The sequence below is a fragment of the Corvus cornix genome, chromosome 14 (genome assembly GCF_000738735.6).
Source record: "Corvus cornix cornix isolate S_Up_H32 chromosome 14, ASM73873v5, whole genome shotgun sequence".
NCBI lineage: Eukaryota > Metazoa > Chordata > Aves > Passeriformes > Corvidae > Corvus > Corvus cornix.
In genome coordinates this window covers 12273421-12298298 of record NC_046344.1, presented here as the reverse complement: position 1 = coordinate 12298298, position 24878 = coordinate 12273421, and the positions used below count along the sequence as shown (strand labels likewise).

The window sequence follows — 24878 nt, the reverse complement described above, 5'->3', positions numbered from 1 at the left end:
AAGTGTCACAGCATTGTACAAGGTAGTTGGAGATGTTGAATGTTATTTTGTCCAGATAGAGCCTGCTGCCAGAACAAAAGTTTAAAAACCTTTATTGCAGCACTGCAGACTTTTATAATGTTGACTTATGAGGCATAACACCTGAAAGAATTTTTAATCTAATTAGAACATTAAAAAAAAAAGAATTAGAGCAGTAATTCTTGTACATGAATGAATGACCACAGGTAAAAGTACAGTGGCCTTGCTGGGTATTGATTTATGTTCTTTTGTGAATAATTTCTTCATAAATCAAGGTAATAACTGAGTTGGATAGGAGAAACTGGGGAGAATCAGTGGATTTCCAGAATCCAAGTATGCCAAGTTTTGCATCAGTCAGAAAGTCTTATTCTCAAGGGCATCGTGTCCTGATTTATTGCCTATCAAAGTGCAACTTAAGGTGTTTTAAGGACTATCATAACCATTAGCTATAGTTACCTGTAAGTTTTACAAAACATTTCAACATTTCTGCCTCTATTTTACCCCTTTTCCCTTAAACGTTGTTACTCAGATGGCAGATCTGTATTTCTGCATATTTAGGACATACCACAGCTATTCCCCATTGATACTTTCAGAAGCTTTCCAAGTCTTATTTTATATAATTTTCTATATCTTACTTTATATAATCCAATTAATTTGGAGGGGTGGGTGGAAGGAGCCTGAGCCCCGAGTGTCAGGAAGGGCAGGTGTGGTGTTGAGGCTTTAGGCGCTCATGAAACCACAGCATGAGCATTGTGTGTCCTTTTAGGCACACAGGGGGAAACAAGCTCCAGTGGGAGAGAGATAAGAGATGAATCTGGAGTGTAAATGTGCTGAGCAATTTGTGGGGGAAAATGTCATGAGCAAGGCATTTTTCAGTGCTGAGGATACTGGTGGCATCTTGTTCTGGTAGTACTTTGTAAGCCAGCCTGTGCAGTGTGAAGCTCCAGCTCCCACTCAAATGATAAAATACCCTCTAATCAACTCCAATCAAGATTTCTATATTTACTGTCACCGAGTTTTTTAATATATTTTCATTGGTTGTCTGTCTGGATTTTACATTAAGCTTTCAAGCATTGAAAGGAAGTTAATTTTGAAGACTTTCTTCCTGATATTGAAGCCCTTTTAAGGAACAACAAGAATTACATCAGAAAAAAAACAGGCTTCTGACTAACAGATGAAAGAGGAATAACATCATCAATTGAGTATTTCTTTGTGTCTCTGTATCATCACTTAAGATTTTTCATTTGGATTAAATTTGTGCTTTTGTCCTTTGGCCAGTATAATATTTCCGAATCTGTGTGCTAATTTTTTTTTTTTAAGGATAAATCCAAGGACTTTATTTTAATATTATCTTATGGAAATATCACAATAATTGAGTTTTATTATATGTAGCATGAACTTCTAAAGATGTGCATAGTGTGTATGCATTTCCTTCTTGGCTAATGGAGCCAGGGTACAGCTGATTAGGGAAAGGTTTTGTTAATTGCTGTTGTGATGTTTTGGATGGGACCAGTAGGTGGTCAGAAATATTTACTGAATCGATACAAGCAATAAATAATGCATTGAGGCAACCTTTTATCATTCCTTCTCCCATTTTAAGTTACTGATACACTGATGTCAGCTGGATGTCCTTAACTGAACCTGGCAACTGCTTGGTCACACACAACTCTATTAAAACATATTACAAATATGCTTTTAAAAATATTATCTGCTCCTTATGCCAGCAAATTTGGCCCAAGTTTTGAGACATGGTCAGAAGTCAAAAAATGTATGGCTTTTGGTGATTCTCCTCCAGACATGATTGATATGCTATTCCCTGGGACCCTGCTGAATATTTTAGAAGAAAAATGATGAACCGGCAAAGGCAATGTAAAAGCACTATATAAGGGCTATATTCCATATTGTTAAGGAAGATTAATTGGGGAAATAATTAATGTAGCCAAGTTATTAATTACTCTTTGATTGTCCTGCAGTACCAGAGGCTTATGAAACCTATCTTATTGCTCCTATCTGTCCTCAGAATTAATGATCTCTTATTTAGGCTGCTAGCTCTCTATGCATAAGCTATCACAATAATAGCAGTGCTTTCTTGTAGCCTGTGGTATCAGCATCCAGAATGCATCCATCTAGAAATGAGAGAAATAATCACTGCTGCTTGCAAGTCTTCAGCCCTGAACAATACCCAGTATGCTGAAACCCCAGAGCATGTTCAATAGTGGAACGTCAGAAACTGCTGAAGCAAAGCACAAAATTATTCAGGTTCTTTTTCATTTGTCAGTAAATTGGATTAGGGGATTCTACCGGGGTGTGCTTGTGTGTGGCAGTATATCTAAAACAAATGTCCCAGTCAGAGTCAGCCACCTTACACTGTCTTCCTGAGAGTAAATTGTATTCGTCTGACTGCTCAAGGACCTCTGACAGAAAATATTCCAGAAGGGAGGTGGTTGGGTGTTGTCCCTTACAAAAGGTGCACTGACACCCTGCCTGCGTAGCTCGCAAGCCAAACGTGTGTGTCTCACATCTCACCTCACCTCCAAAAGATGTATTTTAGTAATAAGAATAATAGGCACAATTGAACATCCAGCACACTTTTGCCAGTAGTGAAATGGAAGGGAGGATGGCTCTTAGGCATTAACAGACTGGCCAGTGGCCAGGGTGAGAACTCAGCACTTTGGAGAGGGGACAGCTCAGCCTTCAGGACAGGGACTTGGCTCCTCTGCCCGGTTCTTTCAGAGCTGTCCCAGGGTACGGTCACACAGTAATTGCTTTGGTCAGTTTGCATTTGGTGCTTTGGATAGTAAAATGTTTTTGTAAAGGATATGAAACCAGGATCGTTGTACCTTTTGTAATCTGGGAAAGAGAGTGAAGTTAATGGTAATGGTGAAATCAGTTTGTCAAGTGGGTATAACATCAGGGTGAAGTTGTGACCCAGCTGAAACAAAAGGGAATTTTACCATTAAAAACAAGGGGGTCAGGGTTTGCCCTGCAGGGTTTCAGTCGCAGTGTCTCTGAAACCATCTCTGGAGCGTGAGATACTCAGCTACACCAGAAATTTAGCAACATAATCATAGAAGGGTTAGTGTTGAAGTGACCTTAACGATCATCTAGCTCCAAATGATCAAATGCAGTCATGATTATATTATTTGAGTTCTTTATTTCTTGCTGCATAACATCTGTGTGCTTTTTGCACTAGAACAGAACAAGGAACAGTGTACATTCTCTTCAGGAAAGGATTCTTAAGAGGTTGAATGGATGTGGCATGAGCTGCATGCTGTGCACTATGAAGTACTTGAAATATTTTTATCTTTAGAACTAATTTGAAGAATTAATCTCAACTTTTAATATCCTGAAAGTAATGAGACCTTATGATTGATCTTAGTCATGAGAAAAGGATAACAGAGATGCAGTTCACAAGAAAAGTCACTGGTACATCTGGTAATGTTTATCACTGTTGTGAAATAGCCTAGTGATAGAATTTTTTCCTGTGTACATCTTTGTGTGAACATTTAAGCCCAAACAGATGGATTTGCGTCTATAACTCCATTTTTTCTGTGTTGTTATGCTTCTGGGAAGCACGTTGTAGAGCTGGGACTTTTCAGAATATAAATTTATCAAAACAAGTATGATTAATTAATCAGTCGATCTACTTAGGAAAACAGGAAAGCTACAAGCACATCGCTATGTCAGTTCTTTGTTAGTGGTGTATCTGGGAAACAGCACTTTCAGAAAGTCCCAAACTCGGTTTTAAATTATTCTCTTTGCTCTCTTTTTAATGGAAAGGTAACTTTCCAGAATCTAGACCCTTTTAAAATGGAAAATGTGCAATATTATCTAAGGGAAGTATGAAGCTGATTTACTATGCATGATTTTTTCAGTTTGTACACATTGGGCATGGTTATATTTTTGCTCAGGACGTATATATATATTTTCTGCTGAACTTTTCTCGATTGCTTTTTTTATCGGGTTTACAAATCAAATCAAACAGGTATATTGCAGAGCTCTGATATTATTTTCTGCGCTTATAGCACAATGTATTGAATTATGCTTGCTCATGTACTGCTGCTGCTATTCTCTCCAGATTGAGAGAGAATGACTGTGGGGGCTGTAAATTCACTTGGCTTCCAGCACCACCGGTTAAATCAAGAACCCTGTTCAGGCTGGAGAAGAGACAGAGCAAGTGTTCATTACACAAATCAATTTGGTCAAAAGTACAGCACAGTGGGTACCCAACCATTGCTCACATAGTATTGTCAACTTAATCAAATAATGCCTAGAAGACATTCACAAGCTCTTTTTCTCTGAGAAATAACTTGATTGGTGCAGCAGGAAAAAAACAGGGGCTGTTTTGAGCATTTATTAACAAACTCAATGAGCTCTTTCTTTTTTGCTAAATTTAAAATTCTGAAGAGCTTTACCCTGTGTGCTGGCATGTATACATGAGATATTCAACACCTGATTTACCATTGATCATATTTTTAAAAAATAATCTGTTCCTTTTTTTTCTTCTTTCTTTTCTCCTTGTAAATAGTTTACAGGTTATTCCTGATAGAATTAGGCTGTTCTTCCTCTACACTTGGTGTGGGTATAAAAGATATGCAACAGATTTGTATTTGTTTACAGATTATAACAGAATGATCAGGACTCAGTAAAGCTTTTCATGTTCCAATACAACTTATTTTCACTTTGTCCAGAAAGAGATAAAAGGTTTGCTTCTATTTTAGGCGTTCCTACAGTCTGTGTTCCATTCACTCTTGACAAGCTGAGATTGAGGACAGCGTTCTTCTTGTAGTGGTGTGCAAACAGCTCTTCTGTGGCAGCATTTCATCGCATTGGAAACAGGATTTGAGGGTGAAAGATTTTGTCCACACCACCATTGTTTTGTAGGAAATGAAAGGTATTAGTCAGTGAAAAAGAATGGAGGGAAAGTGAAACTCTTACAATTCCAGTGTAAGAAACATTCCAGGGCTGGCTGTCTGCAGTGATGGATGGAGAGGGATACAGAGAGTTTGTATTAGCCAGGAAGGAGAATGGAATGGGTTTTTTTCTACCCAATCAATGTGCACAAGGCCCTCTCTGATTTCAGGTTCACTGCTCATTGTTTTATTGTGTGTGGTGCCTTTGCCACAAGTGCTAAAGGTGGCAGATGAGACTCCTGTGTCCAGTCAGGAGTCAGCTGGGAAATGGGGTTGTATTTGAGGCTGCATGAAGGCTTTAGAATGTACTTTTGAGTGAAATTTGCTGCAAATATTGGATTAAAAAGGCCTTAAAAGAAGAGGTGTGGGTGTGGGGGAGTTAATTTTTTTTTCCAAATAAAATGTTGTCAAATTTATTTTATCCAAACAAATATTTGGTTTAGTAGTTTTCCTCATTTGTATAATTTTTGTTTCTTAAATTCTCACGAAAAAGCTAGGAAGGGAAACCAGAAAAATTACTTCAACTATTTTACTTCAGTGTCAAGTCTTTAAGAACTTGAGTGAAGTCTTTTAATTAATAGAAGTTTTCTGTTTCTAGAACTGAGTTAAGGAAACAAAAAGAAAAGTATTTTGCTAAAGATAAAGAATTTCTCTAGAAATCAATAGATATTAACTCATGATGATGAATTTAGTTTAAAAGGATACCAAATGTTTATACTGAAATTACTATTATTATATTATTATCTTATATGAAAAAACCAAAAAATTGTTTTATGAAATTCCCTCTTTGAGATGGGTTTGCTTACCTGTAAGAATGGTTTCAATTCTAATTTATTTTAACACTTAAGCCTTCAGTACCTCACTGAAGTAAAGGGAGATCACCTCAATTTGTTTTGCTGTAAGTGAGAATTTGGTCTTCTATTTCTGCATTCTGTATTTATAACTTTCATTATAGGTTTTAAGACTATCATATATTAAGATTCTTTAATATTTTATAATTGCAAATACGTGATGGAATAGGGACCAGAAAGCAGTCTGATTGCATGCAAGACTGCAGGGATGGAGGAACGATAATGCCACATCCTAACTTCAATTAATTTTTAAAGGAATATAAAACTTCAGGTCCTCTAGCAGTGAAGATATTCTCCTGAAATGTATTATGTATGTTTAAGGTAAATGACATTCTGGTTCTGTGAGTCCACAGAGCTCTGAAAGTTACCTGGCTGGGATTTTTCAAAATCCAGCCTGTCCTCTGTCCCATGTGTGTTTTACCTCCTTGGTGTGTTACTTGGAAATTTTTGCATAATCTTCACATTCCAATTTCAGTTCGCAGTTATCCTTGTGCAGATCTCCCAGGCATGCCCGTGGATTTCTGGGTGCTTTGTAAAGAGACTGATACATTGCCAAGCCTTTTAATATGTTTTAAATGGCTTAGCCCTGTTAATTCTGCCCCGGGGATCTTGAGGGTCATGGACAGGTATGAATTGTTGATGACAGTGACTTGCTAAAGTTTCTGGTTTTCAGTCCTCGCTGCCCAGACTCTGAGACATTCTGTGCTGAGAGTGTAAATTTGAGGCTTCTTAGAATAAAAATGATTTTTAAAAGTGGTAAACCCAACCAAAGGCCCAGAAAATAACAGTACCTGGATTTATTCTCTTCACCCATAATTTGTAGCTCCATTTTAACACCATCTTCAGAAACCTCACTGGATTTTGCTGACCATAGTCTGTTCAGCTGCTTACTAGGGAAGTTTCTCCCACTGTTTTGGGATGTTTGTGGTGCACAGTTCACCCCTCCTACTCCTCATTTCTATTGATACAATGAACAAAGATTACTCTTTTCAATTTGCATTTATACAGGACACTGATTATATAATTTCTTCCTGGGGCTCCCTCTCTTCCTGAAGCTCAACAGCACCTTCAGAATTCTTTAATTCTCTTCAGATTAATATAATTGACCTCACATTCTTCTGGGGTATTGTATTTCAAGAGTTTCCAGTCTATCATCTCCCACCTACTCTCACATACCAAATTTCTTTCATATTTCTCTCCTTTGATGCCTGAAGGTAGAAAATAGTCTCTGTGGTGTCTCTGGATGGAACAGTTACTTCAAAATCTAAATTTGAAATTTTTGAGTTGATTTTAGATAACAATAGATTAGCATGGAACATTTTTGTCTCTTGACAGCTATATACCATATTTTCTATTTAAATCACAAAATATTTATAAAGATAAATTATTTATTTTGTGGGCCCCTGCCTGTGAGTTCAGGGAGTAGCAGATAAAGAGATGTGGTGGCGCTGACTCAGTTTTAGGTTTACGCTTGATCTGATTCCATTATTTGTTTGGAGCACTTGTAAATCTTTCTTCAGTCCACACAAAAGTTTGTGTTTGTGTGAGTCTCTTCCTATCCCATGAAATATCAAAGATGCTGCTGCTGGACTGAAGCTGCTGCAGAAATGAGAACCTTTATTTATAAAGTGTTCTTAGCACAGAATTATTGGCAATATAGATGTTAATACTTTTAATTTGAGAACATTTGTATTCCCTAGGGAAGGTATTGTTGAATTTAACTTGCTACAATTCAATTTATTTGTAGTTATTGCTGATGTAAATGATGTGTTCCGTTTGAGTTCTTTTGCTTCCTCTTCACCAGGCTTGTGGGTACTAAAACTGTGTGGTAAGGTTTATTTTATTTAAGCATTTTTATGGTGCTTAAACTGTTGCCTTTTAAAAGAAATTTCATACTAGCAGGAAATGGGCAATTTCGTCTTTTTTTTCTTCAATTGAAAAAAGTCAGAAAGACAAACTGAATGTAACATTGGAACACAAGAGAAAGAGGAATACTTAGGAAGACAGCGGGGTCAGAAGGAAGAGGAAGGCCAGAGCAAATGGAGTAATGTCTGTCAGATCATCCTTGTAGTTTTTCATTCAACTATTTTCTTTCCCTTTCTATTCTTCCAAACCCCTCTACCAGTGCAGATGAGTATGACTGTGCTGTTTTCACATACCCATGCAGAATCTTGTCTAATGACTGTGTGCTGTACAAGCAGTAATTAATTAGGCACTGTAGGATGTAATTAAAGAACAGAGATGAGTAATTTCTGTAACATACTGATTGACCAGCATTGGTCAGTGTTACTTTTTGGATGAGGGCCATTTTATATTCTTTTCCTTAATCTCACTGGGGATTTATAATTTGTTTGTTAAATCATAATAGATGGCAATGTCCTTCAATTTTAAAGCAGAAGTTTAAAACCAGGGAACAGTGTCCCTGTGGGAAGTACCACGGCATAACCTTGTTTTGGCGAAGAAGAGAATCTGTAAAACTTTGTTTCTGTGTCTCACTTTTCTGTCAGGCAACCTTCATCACTGATTAAACTTCTGTTCCCTCTCACAACTCAAGGCCTTTTCCATAATGGTCACCATTTATCTGGACAGAATGACCCTCCAGTGCCCATCAGCAGTGCTTATGAAACGGCAGCTGGGATGAGATGTGTTACCTGCCTCTTGTGGAGAAGTCCCAGTGGCCTCTGAATGAAAGCACTAATCTGATTTCAAAGTGTCTGGCTTGCTCTGCTAGCAGGCAGCATTTGGGCTGCAGATTCAGTTCCTTACCTTGGCAAACACAGAAAAGGTTAAAGGAGTTTCTACAGTCTTGTAGGGAGATCTATTTATTCATTATTTGAAAATAGCTCAGAAAATCTACAAATAATAATCTACTTATTCTCCAGTTTATTCCAAACACATATTATCACTGAGAATGTATGCTGTTGAGACAGATACAGAAATGGATTTGATTTTAATGTATTTAAACTTCTGGTATTCCTCAATACCTTGGAGCAGATTTAACTGCTTTTTAGTATTTTTTTTTTTTCCAGAATTTAAGCCCACCCACCCCCTTGTATTAAAAATGCCAGAAATACTTACAGTGTGCTTTATTTTGCTTTACCCTTTTAGCAGACAGATGATGCAGCACAGACCGATGGCCAGCAACAGACACAATCTTCTGAAAACACAGAAAACAAATCACAGCCAAAACGGCTCCACGTCTCAAATATACCATTCAGATTCCGGGATCCAGACCTTAGACAAATGTTTGGTGTAAGTGCTCATCATTTATTTCTGCTTTCTTTACATTTGCATTGCAATAGGTATTTTCTATTATAGGCAGCCATGAGGGCTGTATCTGATTGAGGCTGTTTAACCATTTGCAGTAAAGATTCCCTTTTAATCTATGTACAACCAAACATCTGATTTGCCAGTCGCAACTGGGAAAAGAAATTACACTGATTCTGCTGTATGTGATGCCCTTGGGTGTTTTGTACTACATTCACAGAAAGCTGTCTGTGTTGGTTTAAAATATTACATGCATACATATTGCTGCTGTACACATCTGGATTTATCTGCCTGCGTTTATTGATTTTGGAGAGCATGATGTTAAACGGTCAATGCCTGACCTCATGAGCAAGGGACCCAAAAGGAAGGCATGGGCTGAATTTCAGCACAAAGTTCAGAATCCTCATCCATCTCCACAGGTTTTGTAGGTCTGTAGGCTTTGAAGGCTTTTTTTAGTATTTTTCTAGAAGTCTCTCAATCTGTGCTTCTCTCCAGGCCACAGGTGCCTTCTAGCACATCCCCTGTGTCTCACACAGGCCCTGGACATGCCATCAGCAATAGGATTTATAACTGAGAGAGGTTAGACTGTGTTTCTACTCCCTGACCCAAGAACTCTCAGGTTTAGTTTGAAATGCCACTAAGCATAATCTAGAAATAGTACTTGATCATCTATTAGAGTCCAAGCGAGGACTCTGGAGTATTTATGTTACTCTTGCTCTCTTTATTCTGCCTCACTAAACTGGAATTCTCTCCTGCATTACAGTTGGTTATTCAGTGCAGCACCAAGTGCTCCATGGCTCTGTACTTCTCTGCATCTTTCACATTCAGTTTAGATTTTTAAGTTCTTCTAATGTGTTTGTATGTGAGTCAAAAGACTGTGTTCCTTAATATTTATTCCTCTGAAGGAAACAGTCACTGGAAAAAGAATCCTGGTGTAGTACTGGGAAATGAGTGACTGTTCTGCTGTATCTGACTTGGTACAAGTTACCTCCCCTGAACGCAGCTTCCAGCTCATCAGCAGAATAGCAGAAGGCATAATAATTGACCCTCTAGAGAAAAATACGGTAATTTATTTAAACTAAACAAACCACTTAAAATAGATTTTATTTGAAAAAAACATTAAATGAAAGATTTTTTTTTTTTTTTAGGTACTGTAATTTATAAATGAATAAAAACTACATTTCCTTTTAATGTTTCTAAGTCTTAGGTCTCAAAAGACTGACACTGGGGAAGGGCTGGAGTTTTCCAGCTGACTTCCAGAATGACTTGATCACAGTAAACTTCTAGCTTCTGAAATGATAGAAAAATGACATTTCTGCATGTGTCAGTTGAAATATGTCATATGAAACTTGGCAGGTCTGCATCATGTCCATGTTATACACAAAGCAGATGATCTTTTTACATGGACATGAATATAACAGAGGAGAATTGTTTAAATATCAAGTCCATCTCCGCATCGAGGCTGAAGCTGCAGTTAAAACATTAATTAATGGTGAATGCAAGAACATGAAATAAGCCAAATAATACCAAGTGATGGTTTATTTTTGATGACCAGGTTGAAACTCTTTAATAAGCTAGAGAAGGAATACTGTCCTTTCCAGCCTGTAATTGTTTATTATATCTTAAAAGACTGTTGTATAGGTTCATTTCTGCAGTTCCTGGGACTCTTGTTGGGTTACTGTCCATTTCCCTGCCTCTAATGTGTGCCTTTTTGTTTAAGATGTTGGGTCACTTACCAGTGCTAACGCTGATCCATACTACATGCTAATGACATTTGAAATAACAGAAATGACCCCCTGATGCATTACATTGTCACCTCAGAAAATGTGTCCTAACAGGAAGTATTCTAACATTTATTCTCTTCCTAAGCCAAGTCCAATAGGGTCTTTTCCTTTGGGACAAGCAGCTGTGTTCAGCTTTTGTGTGTGCAAACAACATCTAGGGAATTCAGTGCTATTGTAAGGTCAATGGCAATAACAGTTACTTCTAATATTATGATAAAAATGCAATTCTGAGCAGAGAAAAAATCCCCCCAAAGTGAGTATCCATTCTAGTTTTTCAAATTATGCTCCAGTAAGGCAAAACTTCTTAGGGAATAATGGTTACCGATTTCAGCAGGGTGGAAAGAAATCCTCAGTCCTGGAAGCGAGCAACAAAACTCCCACCTGGTTTAATCCTATTCCTGTAAGGCAGAAGTAACCAAACTCCTTGACTTTTTTCTGGAAAATCCAGAAATTTGGGACTTTTATTTCAGTGTGATCATGGTTTAATGCTCTTTCCTCTCTGTCAGAGGGCTTCACTGAGCTTCAAGTTCCTCTGTGGAATGACTGTAACGAGCATAATGACGCACACAACTGAGATGTAATATTGATCTGACTCCTTTTAGTGTGTCTTCTTTTGTGTTTAACAGTATTTGGTTTTATATTGTTTAACTTTTTTAAAGTGTTGCACCATTTCCTGAAACAAACATTTGTACTCTATGTGATAGAAGGGTTGAAGTTACCTTATTTTCATGTAACTTTTCTGTTTCTTTGCAGCAATTTGGTAAAATCTTAGATGTTGAAATTATTTTTAATGAGCGAGGCTCAAAGGTAAGCAGTTTAATTCACCTGTGGATTATTTTGTTTTGTTTAAAATACTTATATGAGTAAAAGGAAACAACTGCACTGCTGTGATAAAATAATGTCTGAAATTTTATGTTAGTGAGAACATCTGAGCTGTCAGTCAGTTTTCTAAGCAGTATGAAAATCATTGGACTCATATCTTTTAAAGGGGGTAATTTTAACTACTCCAGACTGTCATCTGTTTTATGAGAATGTTGATTTTTGCTCTCCTTATTCTTCAAGGGTAATTATTTCATTTATTATATGAGTCCATAGTTAAAGATATTTGTAGGTAGGTTTGTATTAGTACAGGTATTTTTTTCTTTTATTGAAATGAAAGATGATGATGATACTTTATAACTATCCTCTTTAGTGATTAGCTGAGAAAATATGTGATTGTTCCCGATTAAGTGCAGATGTTTTCCTCTTTAGTTAAAGCCTTAGTACACCAACCCTTTGAAAAAAATCTATTTTAGCATTTATTTTATTAATAGAGTTCTTATTGTATTGGAAACGTTTAATTTTTTTTTTCCAAAATTACTTTGCCTTAAATGCATACTTCAATTTATTCAGTATTTAAAAAATGAAGCAAGATAGAATGGCTATGACTGCATCAGCTGGTGCAAAACTGTAACCCAGTGTGTTCACCTATGATATCAGCTGCATTACAGGGCTTTATGTCTGTCATATGCATATCTTTTTTCCTTTTCTTGCCATGTCAGACCCACTAAAAAGTTTATTCACTAATGTTTCAATCTTCCTGTAGCTCATATATCATTTATGATCAGCGATGGAATGTTATTCCTGTTCTAGACATACTGTAATCTGTCATATTTTAAGAATCATATACATCAAAAATCTATCTTAAATCAGATATATTTTATTTCTGTTAATATTTATTTTCTGAAAATAAAGCCTTCACTTTTTTTTTTAAACCTAAATGGAACAGCTGAAATCTCCTGGTTTATTATTCAGACATTAATTATTCCCCTTGCCTACCAGCGCAAATTCAGTTGGAACATTCATCACTTTTTCAGTAAACAACTAAAATGGATGGAATTTGGTGGCTCAGAATCTCCTACTCTGGCCAAAATTCATTATTTTTAAATTATGGTTGCTCAATAATGTTTGCAAAAGATATAGATTGTCCAGAACCTGCTGCTGCTGGATAGTCCCACCAGTTTCCAAAGCCATCCCCACTGGCCACCTTTGCTGGTTGTGCTGATGGGGTGGAGCTGAGCACCTGTGGTAGGAGTTTAAACTTTTGTTTAGCTGCTAAATCTTACCCAGGTGGGGATTTTAACCACCACACCTGCACTGGGCTCCTTAAGTGTAAGGTTTTGTTAAAGTTTTAGGGGGATGGCATAAGGAGGTGTTTCCAAATTGAGCTTTTTTGATGTTGACCTTGCAGCACTGAAACAACCCAGTGCCTCGTGCCAAAGGCAAGATCCTAGAACAGATTTCAGAAGGAAAAGGTTTTCCTAGCTGGATTTTAACATCTCTGCCTCAGTTACAACCTTTGTCGGGTCAGCCTGTTGTTAATAAATGCTCCTGCACCATCAGTGCTGCATCCCAGCTGTCTCCAGGGGAGCTGCTGAAGGTGCTTGAGGCAGGGCTGGGATGCCTCTCACAGCTCAGGACTGCTGCTCTCACCTCAGTCAGAGTTATTTCAAGTATAGCTACATGATATTCTGATTTGCAGAAGTACCTTTAGATTCTCTCAATTAAATAGAAGGTTAAGGAAAATAATATTAGGAATGAGAGGGACATCTTTTTTCTGTTCTTTCTTTTTCTATTTTTTTTTATTTAATCTGATCATTTCGTGTCCATTCTGTAGGAATTAAGATGCACCAGATTAAAGTCCCATTCCTGGCAGTGCTTATCTATGTTTTCATAAAATCCCACTGAAACTGAAAGGACTACTAAGTGGTTTCAGACTGAGTACAGGTAACAAAGTTTGCAGGATCAGAATTCAAATTTGTTTCTAGCTGCAGTTTGGCATAAGAATTGCTAGAATATGTTTTTGTTTCTGTTTCTTTTTCTTTCTTTTTATTCTAACAGTTAATGTTTTAAACGATTTCTTGCAAAAACAACAGAAGTAATCTCATTCTCATGCCGTAATAGTTAAGAAAAATGGAATTGCATATTCAAAAAAACATAACATTAGAACTCCACCATAAAGTATAAAATTATTTTGCAGAAGGGAGTCCTTCCATAAGAGAAAACCCTCAAATGATGCAAGTTTCATACTACAAATTTCTGCTTGTTTGAATGTGTAATACTAATGAAGAAAGCTTGGCTAAAATACATGACAACACTGATGACTTTTGAATTTTTGACCATTTTCTATCAGTTATAAATCAATGCTCTAGACAGCTCTGTATATACATTCAGAAATCTATTTATGTGTGTATTAATATGTATCTAGTGTATATTATATTAACACCTATTTCTTCAAATAAGAACGCCAAAGTGCCTCCCAAATTAAATCAGAACCTTCTCACACACTAACTTGGCTATTATTAAATCATTTGACAGATTTTAAAAATAAAATGCATATATTTGCATTACCAGTTAATAGAATACAGCTGTTAACTCAGCTGCATATTAAATTGATGCGAAAGGGTTCATGTAGGTATTTGGATGTGTGATGGGTGAATCTGTGTTTTGTTCTTGAGTTTCTCTGTCAGCCAGGTGAAGTTAAAGATTTGCATAGTAAGAGCTTAATTTAGGTAGTGTTGATTATGACAATAAGTACAACATAAGAAATTTTAAAATTACAATGAGTATTATTTTCAGAATCTTTGAAGTTCCTATCGTATCTTGGCTTGTAGCTCCACTTTGTATGTTTTTTCTAATTTTTTAGTGTAATTAGGTTTTTATCTTTCTCTTTAGCTGTTTGAACAAAAATTAACTGGTAGTGCTGTGAGCTAAGGAGAATGTCAGAAAGTTTTGACTGAACTCCCACCAAATGTTTGCAATTCTGAGAAGGGACAATTTCTCAGGCAAGAGAATAGGAAAAAAAACCAAAACAGAACTGGGGGAATTTCTGCTATTGAATGAAGTTAGGCTGCTTAGATCCATGGATCCAGTGATGTTTTTTGCTGGGAAATTTTCTTAATGGCATCCTAAATTAGGAGGTTTTTTAACAGAGCTTTAACAAGGCGGGAAGGAGCAGTTGTAGAAGAAATAAAAGTTTAAAGTTGAGGATGGTTTTAGATATCAGAAAAGCCTGTACAGGCATCTAAACCATGGAGATTAGTGCTGAGGAGGGGGATTTACTTTCTCTCAACACTCCTGGTGCTTTGGGGAAAAGAGTTACATCCTCAGTGTCTTCTAGCAAGTGAGGTCGTGGCCTTGTGCTAAAATTGTGGAGAGTGGTGTGGAGAAAATGTGTGGAATCAGGTGTTCTGAGAATGGCTTCAGCTGGAGATGCAGCTGCTGACAGAGCACTTCGGAGCTCAGGCTTCAGGCTGGATTTATAAGGGGGGGAAAAAAGAGTAGCTGTGCTTAAGCTGCTTTGGAGAGAACGAAACAGAAACCACTGCTGTACATAAACGTCACTTTTTGCATTATAAATGGGAATAAATAACTGACTTCTTTGAGTGGGTAAAATAACCCAAATAAACCAGGGAATTACCCTGAGAGTTACTTAACTTTTTTGGTTGATGGTTGACTAATTAGTTCTGTAGTTCATACCCATTCCTTTTCTCACTGCTTGGTGTCAGTTTTGCCTTAGTTTGATATTTGGTCTCCCCTTTGTGTAAATGACTGTATAAACGTCTTCCCCTTTTTTTTTTTTCTTCCCCCCCCCCCCCTTTTTTTTTTTTAAATCAGTCATTTTGCATAACAGGTAGCACTGCAGAGAGGAACTGGGTGAACACTGACAAAACTTAGCAAAGGGAGATGGGGAGCTGTGGTGCATAGCTGACTGCTCAGCAGCAGAACGGACTTCAGACTAAAATAGAAATTAAAAAAACCGGTTTTAGTAGCACTTAAACTCTGTGAGCACCGGCTGTGTACAAAGCACCACGTGCAACTTGCAAATGGTTCTGGGTGTGAAAGCGCAGGGATGTAGAGCAGCATTTGTTCGGATAACTTTGGGAGGCATGCAAAGGCATTGTAGTGCTAATGCAAGAATTACTTCAAAGGGTTGGTGTATGTTTCTAAAATGTTCTTCGTGGTCAGATTTTCCCAAAATATTTGCCATTTTAAACAGTGTTTAATTTAACTTAGCACATAAAATGAATTTTAGTAGGATTTGAAATGTTTGTTTTAGCCTAGTATTACAAAGAAGGGCGTTTGTCATAAGCAGAATTTCAGATTTGTCCCACTAAGGTGGGATTCTGGAGGTTTACCAGTTGCATGTTCTATGTGTAGAAAATAATATGCAGAACAAGTAAATGAAGCAGTTAAACTTATTTAAAACGTTTGCATTTTTCTTCTTTTATCAGAGTTTCTTTTTCTATTCACATCATGTAATTTTCTTTGATCTGTTAATACAAGAAAGTTTATACTTTGTTCTGAAAGTACTTTTGTTTTGTTGGTGGTTTTCTTTTTTTTTTTTTTCTTTTTTCCTTTTATAAAAAAATAAGTAAAGGCTGTATAGTTTGACAAAAGTTTAAGTTACCCTAGTGTTGCATGGGAACAGTGTTTCTTATGATCACAACAGCATGAATAAGTAGGCAATGTTTAGAGTATATTGACATTCAGTGTTGAATTTTGTGCACATGTTTTTTATTTTGTTGAGATATCTGCATGTCATTAAAATGTGGTTCATTTTCTTTTCTCATTAGTTCATTTTTTTCTATGTGAAGACACTGTAATTTATTTTAATTTCATTTTCTTATTGTTAGATTTATTTTCCTCTGTAGTGACATGTAGAAAGGTATTTTTGGTATCATTCTTTGACTTTCTCAGAGGGTATTATCTAACTGATGACAGAAAAAAAAAATTTGTTCACATTTGTTGCTTATTTATTGCACATCTCAATACAATTATAATTTTTCTAATTTGCATGTTACAGAAATGAAGCAAGGACAAGAAAATATTAAATTAAAGAGAGAGAACATAAGCAAACAAGTGGTCATTGACTGAAATAATAATGTGCATGTTGTTTTCCCCCCTTCTCCCTCCTGCATGCAGGGATTTGGTTTCGTAACTTTCGAAAATAGTGCTGATGCGGACAGGGCGAGGGAGAAATTACACGGCACCGTGGTAGAGGGCCGTAAAATCGAGGTGCATGTTCAAAATATTTTCCTTTTCATCTTTTTTATAAATGTCTGCTTCACTCTCATTTGTTGTTTCAGATGCATCATTGGTGTCTTCTGTGTGCTCCCCTTTCCCCTTCCCATTGTTTATATATATATTTATATATAAAGAGAGAGAATCTGGCCTTACTTGGGTTTTTTATTATTATTTCTTTTGTAATTATTATTATTATTATTATCATTATTGCTGAAAGGTGGATGACAGAATTTGGAAAAAAAAAAAGAAAGCTTTAATATTTTGAAGTTATTATTTTGGATGTTTTGTAAATCAATGGGTGCAGTAGATTCCAAAAACCAGCCAACAAAAAAGAAAAAAAAAATTAAAAAATTGAGAACAACAACAAAAAAAAAGTGTGACAGACAAAACAAAAACAAACAAAAGGTTGTTATTTTCTTTTTTTTGTTTGTTTTCTTTCTCTTTTTCCTTTTTTTTTTTTTTTCTTTTTTTTGCTGCAGGGTTGATGTGGGATCCACAGTGGCTTTCAAAAAATTCAGATTGGGTAAGAAGCATCCAAAAGATGTACAAGAAACAAAGCCAGACTAGAGACCGAGCAATTTTCACATTTAATTTTAACGAAGCCATGAGGCTCTTTTGGCTGGGTGGCCTGAGCCATCCCCACCTCCAAAAAACACCCCCCATGCATTTCCATGCCACTGGATCCCCTTCAACACTGCCTCAGTCGTATTTGTTAGATTAAAAAAAAAAAAAAAAAAAATTACCAATTGAAAATGCTGTCGTCTTTTGAGTAAGATGTTGCATATTTTGCCTTTTCATTTTCCCCCCTCGACGGTAGCGCTTAGGGCCCTCACCAAACTCTCAGTAACCATGGTAACTGTATACATACCCATGCTGGCGATGGTGCTGAATGGTAAGTGGAGAAGTCCATCTGCCGTTTCACGTATTTAGCGCTGATATACCACGTGAATTTTTTTGACTTGTTGTATTAAGTTTTCTTGATGCTACATTTTTTTCTATATATTGGTACGCCTGTAATTGAGTGTACGTTTTAAGCAAGCCTGGGAGGCACTGATTGGATTGAGGATATGACTTCGTGCACATCTTACTCAGATTGTTAACTCCATATTGTGTTAAATAATGCACCCTCTTTTTATCCTTTTGTTAGCTGTGATTTTAAAGCTTGAATGATTTTGTTAATTCTTGCAATGAAAAAGGCTCTTGTTCCAAGTGTTGAATGCTAGATGTTGCTTTTCCAATGGTACTTCTCTTCTAAAGGGTTATGTTGCACACTGCTAAAATTCGTTTGTCCCTTTTTTGACATTTTCTTTGTTTCCTTGTACCTTGTCTCTTTCCTTTCTACTCCACTGCATGTTCCTTCATATAATCTTTTTTTTTTTTCTGTTTTGAGTATTTATTGTATCAGTGTTATCATGGAATACAAGCATGCTCTTAAGTCTTAAATTATGCAGTACCTTTTAATTTGCTTTTAATGTCTTTTTATTAAAGTTTAAATGATATGATGTTGCTTTATTGAAATGATTTGTAAGTTAAAATGGTTATGAAAGTAAATGTAATTATAAATAGTATGATTTTGTTATGCACCTGTTGCCTTCTATAAATTAAATTGCATTTTATTTTTACATGACTAATAGCAGTAATAATGCATGCCTTTAATAGTGACACGGGCCCTCCCTGTAACCGTTTCTAATCCCCTGTTCTGTGTGCTTAGGTAAATAATGCCACAGCTCGTGTAATGACAAATAAAAAGACCGTCAACCCTTACACGAACGGTAAGTGCGTGGGCCCCCTGCTCTGGGTGAATGTCCTTGCATGCCAAAGCCAAACCTCAGTCCTGCTCAATGGCGGCCCTCACCTGCTCCTGAGGTGTCTCACTCTGTATCTCCTGCATTCCCCAGGGCTCTGAGTCCCAAGGCATGATGGGGTTGGGCATGAATTCCATCTCAGTAGAGCTTGGCTGATTCACAGCCAGGCGGGCAGAGCAAGAATCCCTTTGACTGGAATCCCAGTGTTTGACCCCAGTGGCTTTTGTGTAGGACAATGGGCCTGATAGGAAAGTGATGTTCTCTACGGGGTCTGTGCAGTGTTGATGTAGTGATGAGTGAGCTAGTGGGAGGATTGAACTTGGTTTGGGGGATGGCGGTAGGGAGACCAGCAAGAATGTCTTTCCTTGTAGACCCTTTTACTACCAGAACACACATCCAGTCAAAGATCATTTGCTGTGTCCTCCTTTGACAATTTGATAGAAGAAGGGCAGACTGTTACTGGGTGGTGCTTCCAGCTTTTTCCTTTCCCATGGAAAAATCAAAATTCCAAGCTATCTAAAAATAAAATTCATTCTAATGCTAACCTAAGTTGGTGTAATGCTGTACATAAATGATCCATAGTTATTTGTTACACATTAATAATCTGTAGTTATTTGAGGGGTTTGGAAACAATACATTTTTTAAATGTTTCCTTTGGGAGTGTTTGATCACGTGCTTAAATGTGCATTTGCTGGTTCAGAAAATTCAAATTCAAACAAGGTCCTAAATCAGCCATGTCAAACAATAACATGTGAACTGAAGTTAATTGCAATTGTGCTTTCAGTTTTACTAGACTGTGTAGTTGTTGGTATTTGATTTCAATTTAATTCAGGTTTTCCCGTCCGGTAGAAAGCAGATGAAATGTTTAGGAAACACAAAGGTTTCCCAAGGTAGATTAGATTAGTTTCCATTTTGAAATACAATGGATCATATTTTCTGTATTTGAGGTCTCATTAGTGAGGTTTTACTAAAACCCAGGGCACTCAGTGGCTTTATATTGTAATGAAAGGCTCATCACTTTTTCATGACGCAGTAAAAATAAAACATGGGGATGGTTTTCATGTGACGTGATAATTGAGCCAGTTAAAATGATCTGGAGAAGAAAGGTCTGAAATTCCTCATGCTTTCTTAGAAACTATTTTCTTCCTCATTTTGTAAATGTGAAGCTTGGCAAATTACACAGCTGGGAAAATCTCCTTGGTTTTTACTGGTTTTAAAGCATCCCAGTGAATCTAGAGAGAGACGTGAGGCTTGACTGGATCACATAAGATTTCGTTGCAATACAGAGCTAAATTAACCATGTGCATGCCCTGCACTGCAGGATTTCTTGGGTCATACATTCTCATTTTTTAATCTGCTGTCAAGTGTTTCCGAGTTGAAGTGTTTTGTTTGTCATTTTCCATCCTGTTCCATCCAATCTAGATCTCACCAAGAGTATGAAATACCCTGTTCAGTGCATAAAGAATTAGCATTTATTTATTGTGATCCCAGACATCCAAGGTGTTGCATGCAGAATATTCCTATGCACACATTTTGCCAGGTATCTACCAAGCAGACCTCTGGTTGCAATTCATAACTTTTGATTATTTTAATCTTTTTTACTTTTTTTTTTTTTTAATGTCTGAAGTCCCCTAAAGTAAACACACAAGGACAATCACATCCCTTTTGCATAATCATCACAAGCAACAAGGAATGAAGTGCAGACGTGTAAGGTGCTTCATTTAGTTTCATCAGTGTTTATACTATCAGTCATCCTGGCATGGTGCGAGCCTCGTTCTTTATCATTTTGTCAGGAATTAACCAGTGCTGGAGCTGATTATTTATTGAAGATTATTGTTGTCTAAAGTAAAGGTCTCATCTTTTAAATAAACTGTAAGGCCAGTTTTTCTACCTGCACATTAAAATTTGAAAGACTCTTCTGATGCAGGTAGCCAGAAACATTTTGTTTGCACATGCCTTTTTGTTTGCTTCAGAACCACTTACGTTTTAGTGCCTCTCTTTATTTTTCAAAGTGTGTGTTGTGACTGGCATGTTGTTGGCAGGTATTCAAAAGGTAGTTGGGGCACATGTTGTATGCTATCAAAATGTCAGGAACTGATATTTATTTTAATTTAAAAACAAGATACACTCTGTTTTGTGTTTCATTCCTGAATACAGCTGGTTGTTTGATAACAGGGCTCATGTTGCTAATGGGATTCCAGAAGTCAGTAGATTTCAAGACACAAAATCTTGATTGTTTTTTTTTTTTTAATATATATAGCTTCGTTCAAATAAGTGGTTTGCTTTTGTGTCCTAAATGGTCTTTGAAATAAGTGTGCTTTCCAGTGACTTTTGACTCCCCAAATGAGCAGTTGCTGGGAGAGCTCTGCTTCGTGGGTTTGTTATCAGTCAGGATGATTGTGATGGCTCACCTCGTGCTTTGGAAGTACAACTGCCTTCTCTTTTCAAAGAAATTCAGTGTCAGGGATGCTACATGTTGGCAAAAATATTTGAGACATTTTTAGATGTTCCAGCCTATCCTGTTCACAGTTGTACTTTCTTCTGATGCCCATATTGCAGTTCAGGATGCTCATCCAAGGGTTGTAGGGTACAGAGAATTATGGGCAAGTACATTCAGAGAACTGCAGCAATAAAGGAGAAACATGAAACAGAGATCTGTAAAAGGATAACTGTGTTTTAAAGTTTATACTGGTGATGCTTTGGATTTGAGCCTTCTGTTGCTCTAAATATAGATTCAAAATCACATCTAGTGCCTATTAGCACAGTTAAATTCCTTCCCACTCCCTGCCCCCCCTACCTGGGCAGCAAACAGGAGGGAAGGAAATGGAATCACAGGGTTCCTTCCTACCCAAGCCTTTCTCTGGCCATGGTGGCCTCTCTGGTCTGTGAAGAAAAATAATCTCTCTGTGTTGCTGTGCCCCATTTTCTACCACAGCTTGTTAACCCAAGATCGTTTCTTTCCCTTCAGCACACTGGACATGTGCTTCTCTGGATGACTGCACAGGCTGGGGAGCTGGGTCAGGCAGAGGGTTTTTTCTTCCCCTGGCTGGTTTTTAAGTTTCAAGCTTTTATAGTTTCAACTCGAGAATGAGATTAATATTGTGACACTAAGAAAAATGCACAAAATTACACTCACAGCCGAGAATTTGCCTCCTCCAGCTGCTGCAAAAGGGTTACTTGGCAGCTGCTCGCTCAGATACATCAACTCCCATCACACTTGATTAACCCACACAGCTATGGGCCAGCACATTGTTGGCTGACAAGATAAAGTTAAGTTTAATTACTGTTATTTTCACGATGAATGAAGTATTTCCTCCATAGACTTCAAAAAGTTAGATGAGACAGCCATCACTGGGAGAGTGGTAAGGAGCTGAAATATGAGACTGCCTTTCAGCTGTGAAGAACAATCTCTGTCTTCCAAGATTTTTTTTTCTTTCTCTCAGACAAATTGTGGCACTGTTAGTGTAACTTAAAGCTGAGAGATGTCTGTCAGCTGCTTTGACAGCAAAAGCTGACAGATCTGAAATTCTGTCCAATCTTTCATTTTGGGTGGTGTTGATCAGTGGTCTTCTGAGGAAATATTGAATTTGAAATACTGAATATTCCCTAACATATATAAGGTTAGATTTTTACCGAAAGTCTCAAAATGTGAATTACTTTTTATCACACAAAATTTGGCTAAGAGATATGTTATAATCTGATGTTCCTAAATGTAATCCTATAGTATGTAAAATTGAAGGATCAGGTAAAACTCATGTGGTATTTTCAGGAGGAAAAACATTTTAGCCCTTCTTGGCTGGGTATTTTAGCTTCCCTAACTGCGTTTTGGGTACACAGAGCAAATGTAGCCACTTCTGCAGATAAGGTGTCATGCAAAGCTGCTAACTCTGAACTTATTCATGAGTTGCCTTTCAAAACCCCCCTCCCCTCTGTGACTGAACAGTTAGCTGTAAATTGTTACTGTGGATGAGATAGAGGTAACTTGAAAGGGTAGGAATAGTTTGTTTGTTATTGAGATTTTGCATTGCACTTTTTCAGTCTTACGATGCCTTGATGTTTTATGATTTTCTGCTGTGCTTTTTGCATTACGTGATAGGGCCAAAGCAGAAATAAACCTAGTGTGCATTTAAATTCCTCTAATCTTGGCCTTTGTGATTTTGAAAAGCCTTGTTGCCAGTGTCTGGATTGTATTCTGATTCTAGAAGAAGTTTTAAGTTCTATTTTAAGTACCATAGCTCTGGAGTTTACAACATGTTTTTGCTCAGGTTTTTTTTCTTTATTCCCATTTTAAAAAAGTGCTCCCCACTCCTCTGATTTGAGTGTGCTTTAGGAAAAGCCCTAATTTTTCAGTTCCAGTAGTTCAAAATAATTGTTCACTTAAGGAAAAAGAGAATGTGGGTGGGGGGATGTTCTGTGGAGTTTGCAGTTAACTGGGAGTGGATCTACCTGTGGCTGAGCAAACCACAGTAACTGGCACTGCACCACAGCTGAGAACACTAATGAGTTTGCAGCACTTTCTCATGCTCTTCCCTTGCCCCTTCCCCTCCAATTCCTCCAGCCTGGTTGTCTTTAACATGACCCATGCTTTGCACACCCCGTGTGTCTGCAGCCGGCCTGGGTATGCTGCATCAGGTGTAAAGTGTAAGCAGTAATGGGGAGTTTGGCCAGAACACAGGTGCAGAAGATCTGTGAGTTCTGTGCTGTTGTTCTATGCCAGTAGTGGGAGGACAGTGATTATTTAAGAGCAGGGCAGTGGCTGATTTGTACCCCCGAGAGTTCTGCTGGATGTGGCTGCAGGGTTCTCTCCCCTGCTGGCTCTCAGTGTTTATCAGCTCTGAGCACAGGCACGGCCACTCCTGGGGTGTGTCTGCCCTTGTCCTGTGCCAGCACAGGCACTCGGGGGTACAAACACACAGAACAAAGTCCTGGCATTTGACTGGATCATACAGAGCATCTCCTGCCTATCACAACAGACATTTCCGTTCTGTGGCTGTGCTTTCATTTTTGCCAGGGTAGAATCAAAATGCTCCAATTACTTGGTCACCCCATAGCCCTTGCTAACAAAGGTTTATCGGAAATGTTTGTGTCCAGAGAATGAACTGTTCTCGCCCCTTTGGCTCGTAACCAGAGAGCCAAAACAATGGCTAAGAACTCATCTGCTCTGTACTAGAGGGTATGGGGATACCTGAACTAGTGCTGACTTAATTCCTTATCTTAAAGGAGTAAATCCATGTTTATTTCAGCCAAGGTAATTCACCTGGCCATTTACTCCAGTACCACATGTCTGGAGAATGCCTTGTTTCATGACTTATTTCCATATTTCAGACTCAGATATTAAAGATCAGTAATCAAAGATGCCTATAAAACTTAATTACAGTGATCTTTCTTGATTTTCTATACAATAGTAGTAACAGTACTAGTAATAATAGTTGTTATTAATATCGCTAATTGCAATATTAACTGTTTTGGTTTTTTGTTTGCTGCAGGCTGGAAATTAAATCCAGTTGTTGGTGCAGTTTATAGTCCAGAGTTCTATGCAGGTAAGGATTGCTCTATGATTGTCCAACTGCCCATGTTTGATTTTACTATTCTTTAAAACATGCAAAAGTACAGAATCTGTGTTTGGCGTGAGGCTTGGTTTCTTTGTGTGATTCCCATTATTTACAAGTCATTTATACATTTGTGATTCAAGGTTTTACCTTACCTGGGCATACTAAACATTCTATAGAAGATATATGAATACCTTTTTATTGGAAAGTAGACAGGATAACATGAAGCGTACTGCAATATTCTGGTCTTACATTAGATTTTATTTTATTTTGTATTTCAGTACAGTCACTTTCTTCCAAGAACTCTTTAGTAAAGAACCACGGCAAAAAAATCTTATCTTACGAAAAAATATATATATTTTGTACATATATGTATGTAGACATACATAGGTATAGAGTATCTGCATTCATAGTTTTTTCGTGACCATTTTTCTTTAAATTTTATGTGTAGTTTTTCAGTTTGATGTTTTTGTATTTTAAATCTATATCTTCGCCTGACCAAGACCAGATTCTGATCCTGGTTGCAACTTGAAGTTAAAGAGAATCAGGTTTGGTCTGCCAGGAGTCAGTCATGGCTAGCACCAGTTTCTAACTGTGCTTTAGCAACGGGATTGAAAATAAACTT

At 37.3% G+C, this 24878-nt stretch overlaps 1 protein-coding gene across 33 annotated transcripts in view; it reads left to right on the top strand.

Moving 5' to 3' along the window:
* Positions 1 to 24878, top strand: part of RBFOX1 (RNA binding fox-1 homolog 1) — a 1114622-nt gene that overhangs the window by 1012874 nt on the left and 76870 nt on the right. For 31 of the 33 annotated variants that reach the window (XM_039560092.1, XM_039560085.1, XM_039560084.1 and 28 more), the window contains 5 exons: positions 8891 to 9034; positions 11587 to 11640; positions 16798 to 16890; positions 18611 to 18671; positions 24191 to 24244. In XM_039560092.1, coding sequence (XP_039416026.1) covers positions 8891 to 9034; positions 11587 to 11640; positions 16798 to 16890; positions 18611 to 18671; positions 24191 to 24244 — 406 coding nt within the window. The remainder of the gene's footprint in view (positions 1 to 8890; positions 9035 to 11586; positions 11641 to 16797; positions 16891 to 18610; positions 18672 to 24190; positions 24245 to 24878) is intronic. The other 2 variants (XM_039560097.1, XM_039560093.1) reach the window with 1 other exon arrangement.